The 8043-nt window shown below is 37.5% G+C and overlaps 1 protein-coding gene across 2 annotated transcripts; it reads right to left on the bottom strand.

Annotated features, from left to right (window-relative positions):
* LOC142548818 (uncharacterized) lies at nt 1-6664 on the bottom strand. Of its 2 annotated transcripts, none has more exons than XM_075657371.1 (8): nt 4891-6664; nt 4081-4199; nt 2442-2486; nt 1878-2357; nt 1491-1797; nt 1030-1186; nt 795-894; nt 1-344 (listed from the first exon to the last, which is right to left on the bottom strand). In XM_075657371.1, exons 1-8 carry the CDS (start codon nt 6058-6060, stop codon nt 227-229), a joined length of 2496 nt encoding a protein of 831 aa, XP_075513486.1. In that variant the 5' UTR covers nt 6061-6664; the 3' UTR covers nt 1-226. The 2 variants fall into 2 exon arrangements, with proteins under 2 accessions (XP_075513486.1, XP_075513485.1); XM_075657370.1 differs by having other exon boundaries at nt 1021-1186; nt 1878-2356; nt 2444-2486; nt 4891-6662.
* Nucleotides 6665-8043: the final 1379 nt, after the last annotated feature.

Genomic DNA, 8043 nt, shown 5'->3' with positions numbered 1-8043 from the left:
TAAGGTGAAAAAAATAACAATATAGCTTTATTGAAGAAGCATGAATGAATGATGCAGCAGTTAAAAGTCAAACTGAGTACCAATTATACAAAGCAAACATACTAATTAAGAAACGTGGGCAAGGGTAACTTCAGAAAAGGAAACGGCCGAAACCAAAGCTTCCACCAATTATTATCAAAAGTTCTTCTAAAACAAGACTTCTTTCATAATCTCTACAACTGGTATTTTACAGTATGGAATAAGCTCGAATCACCTCTATAATGGGCGCACGACACAATGGACACTTTCCTCCTTCACGGACTAGCTCGTTTGCACATTTAGAGCATGTACACATGTGCCCACATCTGCAGAGGCAAATCAAACGGGGGAGCCGATAAATGTCAGCATACAGACGCCAAGTAAAAAAGAAATTATTTGTGTAAAACAGACCATTTGAAAAATAAGTTGAGGCAAGACAGTAATTCATCAACCTCATTCTCCATAAATAAAACTAATTTCAAAGTCCAAAGTTAAAGTTACAATTAGAATATCAGAGGTCGTCCATTCATGTTCCACGTGAACTCAAAAATATATGATTTATCGTACGAAACTTCGCATCTAAAATGGCCCAGGTCAACATGGTTCCCAGTCTATTAATATCAGATATTTATAAAAAGGACTTGGATAGCAACCACTGATCCTTCAAGAACACCAATGGATTTGGAAAAAGATTGGACACGTTGACAACCCTAATAAACCACTCCTATACGCGTGACACTTGAGATTATGCAAATTTATTGCCATGGCAAAAGTACCTGTACAACAGGGAATCGATATGCTCATCACAGCACACACAGCAGGTACCCTTTTTAACAAGACCCCATGTAGAACCATCCTTAGACGTCTCAGCAATCCCTGCATGATGCACAAGCATTAATAAAAATAACAACTGATGGAAGTTCAAATAACAAGAGCCAAAATCAGTATTTTGAGCCTCTCTAGTGGAACATATCATTAGAATTAGGATGAAATTGCAAAGACCTTGCCCACCAGTTGATCGGTTAAGAGCAGCTGAAACTTCCTGTCGAACTGAGCGTTGGAGCTCCAGTTGCATGTCCATGCAAGCCTCTAGTGTCCTTTGCATGTGATTCATACCCTGATGAAGCTTTGCTACATCTGCTCTTAGATCATTAATAGTTTCCCACTCCTATTTAATATGAGAAACAATCATTATATTAAAAATGATATCTACCACGTGCTAACCATGTCATCATCAAGTGGTCCACTAATAAACAGCACACCCTTATGTTGCCCATACTAAAATCATAAAATCATGAATCATTTAGGTCTCTAATTGGCTTGCTCGCATCTATGCCTGCAAACTCATAGCCATCAATGATCAACTAAAACCCAAGTACCTTCCACAGAACCCGAGTACTGAGAAAATTAGAGTCACTATTCAAATCAAGGTGGAACTCACAGAGAGAAAGAGAGAGTGTCAGTTAACTCACCAGTTCAGAACGATGGACACTGTGACGAGGCCAACCAGAGTGTCGCAAAGCTTGATGCCAAATGGGTTGTGGTGGGGGTAATGGAGGTGTTGGCAGTACCAGTGAAGGCCTACCAATAGTACCAAGTTCATCCTGATTCTGCTCATCATCAAGTGCGGGTTGTTCCCTTACAGGCGACGCTGAAAGAGGCAAGTTCCTGTCCAGGTCCCAATCAATAGGAGCCCTACCTTGCCTTTGTACATATGATTGAATCAACTGATCCAGGCTCTCACGAAAACCACTATGAAGAAGATTAGACACGCTCCTCCTACAATAGGTGGGTTATAGGTTAACAAGAATGGTGAAAATATAAAAATGTTGATAACGCATGAAATTAAGACAATTAACCTGCTTAGTAGCTCCCTCAGTTCCATGCTGTAAACATTGTCATCATCAGGTGGGTGGAACCTGGTTACTCCTCTATTTAAAATAGAATGTCGTAGTCTTGAAGGTTCTGAAAGCCTTCCTGACCAATTATCCTCAGCTTCTCGGGGGCCATTGTCATGCCAAACATTGTGGACTTCTTGCAACTGACGTGGTTCTCCATTCTCAGTTAATACTGCTTCCGACTGCCAGTCAGGTACTAAGTTTTCCTGCCAATTTCGATTTGTAGCTTCGGAAGCTGAATTTACCCAACCATTAGAGTCACCACGAGCTGATTGTCGTTGGCTTACTCTCTCACCATCAAGAACCTGTCCTTCCCAATCGTCTCCTTGATCAGCAACGACTTCTTGGTTGACACTTCGAGTAGATGTGCTGCTATCTAAGTTCACCTCGTGGTCTGGTAATTGATGGGTGTTTTGTTCCCGACTTTCATGCTGAACCTCCTGTGAACCAGTTGTTATCAATCATAATATAAAATCGAATAAAATCATATTGACTCAATTAAATGGGGTTTTCAAAAGGATGCTTACTTGATCACGATTTATACTATCTAATCTGGAGCCAAAGCCTTCCCTGAATGCATTTAAACCATGAATCAAATTAAGATCACTTCACTTATGATGAGAATGACCGAACTGTGAAATAAGATAAAAATCTTAAACAAGTAATAAGGAGCAAAATGAGGACAAAATTCAATTGTGTTAGGTTACTAATCTGAGGGATTCAGGACCAAATTCGAATACAGGAGAAATCTAAACCTTACAATTCATCATGAATATTCAAAATGGGTATAATATGAAATAGTCCATTTTATTAACCAAGTAAAACAAATGCAACCAGCTGTTAAATCAATGCCAAGAATTTTAAAGACAACGAAAAACCAAATATCAGCTTCTGTCCTATAATCTTTTTTTTTTATAAGAAACTTAGATTTAATATAGAAGATTTAAAGTTTACAAAACAAGTGGATGAGCGATCCACAAATATCAGCTTCTGTCCTATAATCTAAGCATGTTAGGTAGTACAATAGTGAGTAGACTCTCAAAGCTGCGAGCTAAAAGGATTAGGTTCATCCTGTTAATCATGGATGTATACTAGACATCAGGTTCTTTTGTTGAGAACCAAGCAACTTAAAGTTTATTGGTTTTTTTTTCCTTTTATTGGATGCAGAAGTATAATGGGTTTTGAAGTATTTAGAATTCTAAATGCGTGTTGATTAAATAAAGAAAAATGTTATATATTGGTTCCATTATTTATGAGAGACTACAAACTAAAAATAAACCGTAGAGATTCCAACTCTATTTGTTTCCTCAACCCTCTGTTCAAAGATTTTCTCCCCTTCATCCAAATCATTTTTCCCCTTCCTCTTTTTTTTTGATAGGAAACTATTTTTTCCCCTTCCTCGTGTACGGCATGGATAATTATTCTAGAAGCTGAGGCAACCAAGTATTTCATCAAAATAAATTACGTGGTGAATGTGAAGTAGCAGGCCATTATTTCAGCAATAACCAATCAAGCTGTTGTATGCAGTGTATCCTCCTGTTATATAATCATGCTTTACCAAAAAAAACTCACGAGAAGGGAAAATCAGCTCTTCGCCATTTTTTCACGTGTACCTCACAATAGCCTCAATCAACGCCCTCTGATTTCACTTATTTCAGCATGTGCTTATAAAGTGCTTCGCAGAAATAAGAAAAGATCTCTACAACACATAATTGGCTGTTCCACAAATTTAATGAACAATGTCGTAAAATTTCGCTGACTCCGAAAGAACCAAAAATCAAAAGGTTGTATGACCAAAACATGAAACATTTATGAAGTTATTGTCACTTGTTGTGCAAAATTATAAATGTGCTTTCTTAAAAGGCTCAATCAATTACATGGCATCAACATAACCATGAAATACTTCAGTTATCCTCCCACTTGAAATTTAAAATCATGTAGCTATATTCAGGAATGAAGAACATCACTAGGACAATATGTTGCATCTCTAACTTATCGCAAATTTAACCACACCAAGTTGCAACTTGTATCTCCGCAAATCATCTATAAATATCAAACCATTTATGGAGAAAATAATTCGTGAGTGGAACATGATAAAACAAAACAGAAGTTTTGAATAAGGGCACAAGTGAGTTCCCAAGCATTGCTGGGTTATAAGACAAACCTCAAGCCAGAGACTGTGTTCCTCTGCCTTAATTGATTTAATTCACCAGCAGCAAATGAAGGCCGTGTGTCATTCTCAACAGGCCTTTCATTTCTCAGGAATCTGCCTCTGAGTAGCGACTGAGAGATCACACAAAAATACAAATTATTTAGCGATAACTTTATGCATCATGGCGAAGATATTGTTCCGAGCTAACTGACAAAGTGAATTGATGGAACAGTACATGCAAGGATTGGCAAAGTAAAACCTAAAATAAAGCACATAAAGATTTGAATGAAGAGTAACAGATAAAAATATTAAGATGCCTTTCCAACTGAGAAATACAGATTATCTTAAAAGAGAAATATAAATATTTTTATACGTTACAAAATGTGTCCAATATGTCGAGAACAATCTAACTAAATGTTGAGATGAAGAAAAAGTATGCATAGTGACTTAAACTGTAACCCCATAAACAGTACACTGATCATCAGAAAGTAATAACTAAATAGAGTATCAGATAAACCATAAAACCACGGCGCACAATCAAAGAGCACCGACAGATAACTAGAACAATAAGTGGTCCAAATTGATAACGCCTGCGGAGGAGGTGAACCGCAGGTAAAGCCAATAGTATCTTCCTAAATTTACAGTGTAAGCAGCCAAAGTAATTTATTTTAACCATGTTCACGCCAATAACTTGAGGGACAGCCTCAATCTCATGAAGTTCTGTCTAACTGCACACTGTTGCTCTTGTAGCTGATGCCTTTCAAACTAAGTGGTTCTGATGAATGATGAGAGATAATAAACCCTTAATATCTAAAAAATTACCTGAATACGATTGCGATGTGCAAATGAAGAAACAGCACGATGTTCCAACAGACCCTGAAGTTCCCGCTGCCTTTCCCTTTCAATTCTTACAAGCAAATCAAGTAAAGCTTGCCTTCCTCTGAACCTCAACATATCCCTGCGAATATACTCCGGCCGACCTTCATCGTGGTCAGCAGCAGACCCTTCACTAGAGCGGCCAGCTTGAGAACCCATTCCATTATCACGATCTCCCATTCGTCCAACAGGAGACCCTCTTTGCTGACTCGTCGTCTGCATCCACTCTCGTACAATCCTCACCCTCTCGCGCTCAGTCTCGCCAAGCCATTCAGCTCTGGGACTCTCATTCCTCGGCAGATCATTAGATGCAGGATTACTAACATCACTCTCCACCCATCCACGGACAATATGCCTCACCCTCTCCCTCTCGACTTCTGCAATATCTGGAGATTGTTCGCGACTAGAATTGTCATGGTAGACGTTCTCATTATGTGAGCCCACCTGATCATGGGCCCAGCTTGCAAAGTTATTCTCGCTCTCATTAGCATCTCTTCGAGGACTTTGATTGCCACTATCCTGGCTTTCTGCAATATTCAAAGATCCATTTGTATTAGAATCAACGCTTATCCGCTGTCGCAATCTTCCCCTTACTCTATCCCGAGCACGATTCAGCGCATGCTCATCCTCCAACTCCCGCCACATCTGCAAAATAGATGAAGCCCGGGTACTTAGCCTCTCCACATTACTTTGGCGCCTAGAATTTGGGGATTGTGACTCCCTCAAGAAAGAAGAATCAAGTGTTGAGACAGTGTGCAAGCCTGCGAGTGCCATCAGCTCGGATTCACGATTCCTCCTCTCAATTGTAGTGATCATTTCCTGGGCCTGACGTGCAGCCCACTGGCTCAAAATCCTCGAGTGGCGCCTCCTAGCAGCGGAAGACTCTGCAAAGTCATCACCATCAAGATCAGACCTCCTCCTCCTCCTGACAAGTTGTTCTCCCTCATCCTCATCATCTTCAGTATTAGTTGTTCTAGGTGAACTGAATGATGTGAAGGACATGCAATCGTCATAATGCTCACGCATCAACTCCTCCAAGCCCCTCTCAAATTCAGAACAAGCACTACTCACTGTGCTCTCAGGTTTTTGCTGTACTTGTTGCTGAGCATGAGCCATACCTCAGCCTCAAAACCTACCACCAACACGCTCAGTTACCACGACCAAGAAAATTCCTAAAACTCGGATGCAGCCCCCAAAAGACACAAAAATTACATTTCCCCACGGAACCGACAGCAAATTACTCCCACAAAATTCCAAATTTTTACACTCAGAAAAAAAAGCCCTAAATCAACATTAAAAATGATCATATCACAACGCTTTATCAATCCATTGCGTTACCAATCGAATCACCTGGTCGAGTACAAGAAATCAATACCTCTCATTCTCCCCACAACACAACCCAGCCCAACAAAATCCCAAAATACCACCAAAATAAAACATGACTAAGATCCAACCAACATCACAATCACACGGGAAATAAACGAGGATCGCAAATCGAAATTAACAAACTGATCCTACAAAAGAAACGTAAGGCTTTGAAAAGTACGCTCTTTAATTGCAATGGAAAATGAGAAACAAAATAGGGAACAAGATTAAATTGATACTAAATGCAAGAATAATTACATAAATATGAACATGAGTGCGTGTCGAAGAACGGAGGCCAAGAGAAAAGAAAGGAATTGTGGGAAAGAAATATCGTTTCAATGAGAGACAAAGCGACATGGAAATAGAAACTTAAAAGAAGACAAAAACAAAATGTAGGTTGGATTTTAATTTCTTTTTTATTTAATTGGCTAAGATTAAAATAATTTTTCCCCAACCTAAGATTTTTTTTCTCTTTTTTTATAGTTTATTAAAAAAAATATTATTAATGCGTGAGATGTTAGTCGCAATGAATTTTAAATTCGAGACATCGTCTCAAATTTAAAATATTAATACTAGATAGATGAGTTATACATTACTTGTACAATTGAAATATTATCATATACGAAACTATGTGAATTTTTTTATTTTTATCATAGAGAGCGGATCGATGTATGCAGCAAATTAAATTTTAATATGTTATATAACTTTCTTATGTTTAGTATATAAATATTTTTTATAGCTATTAATTGATAATAATAATAATATTTTTACACCGAAAACATACATGTACGGTATGAGCTGACGCTCCAACAAATACAAGTAGCTAGTTTTAGCATCATCGTTTACATCACGATAAACCGTTACAAGCGTCGGTGAGTGTCTGACATGAACTCTCTAACACTCAAGTTATCGACTATCCGAAAATAGTGCAAAAATAAGAAATTGGTTAGTAACATGCTTGGGTCCTATTTAGGTGCGACTCAAATTTAGCAAGTTTTAATAAATAAACTCGTGATTAATTAAATATAATTAAAAACCAGTTTATTTTTTTGAGGTTGACTAAATAATTATCTTGTGCCATAAACCAAATCCATAAAAGTGAAAAGATATGTATGAGACTCGGTAAAAATTAACAAACAAGAGTTTATAGAATAATTAGAATATAATAGTCATATTGTGAGACGATCTCATTAATTTTTATTTGTGAGACAGTCTCACAAATCTTTATCCGTGAGACGTATCAACCCTACCGATATTCACAATAAAAAATAATATTATTAGCATAAAAAGTAATATTTTTTCATGAATAATCCAAATAAGAGATATGTCTCACAAAATACGACCCGTGAAATCGTCTCATCATACAAGTTTTAACCATCATTAAAATTAATTTTACCAAGTACTAGAAGCTTCACAATGGGTGATCCTTATATATATATATACACACATATATGAGGTTGTAGGTTTTCTTTTATTTTTATATATCCATATATATATATATATATATATATATATATATGCAGGGTTTTCGTGGGCGCCAGCTGTAGGTTTTCTTTTATTTTTATTTTTTAAAAAAAATTAAAAACTCAAATCAACAAAAAAGGCTTTTAATTTAGAAACTAAATCCTCCACCTACCGCCTTCACCAACCAGAACAGAATGAAAGAAACACACCACACGGTCGTGAGCTTCAAGTGAAGGTGATTCTGGAGATCTCGTGCAGGCTTTTTCCGGG

Source organism: Primulina tabacum, chromosome 6 (assembly GCF_025594145.1).
Source record: "Primulina tabacum isolate GXHZ01 chromosome 6, ASM2559414v2, whole genome shotgun sequence".
NCBI classification, from domain to species: Eukaryota; Viridiplantae; Streptophyta; class Magnoliopsida; order Lamiales; family Gesneriaceae; genus Primulina; species Primulina tabacum.
Note: the sequence above shows the minus strand (reverse complement) of the source record. Positions and strands in the feature narration are given on the sequence as shown.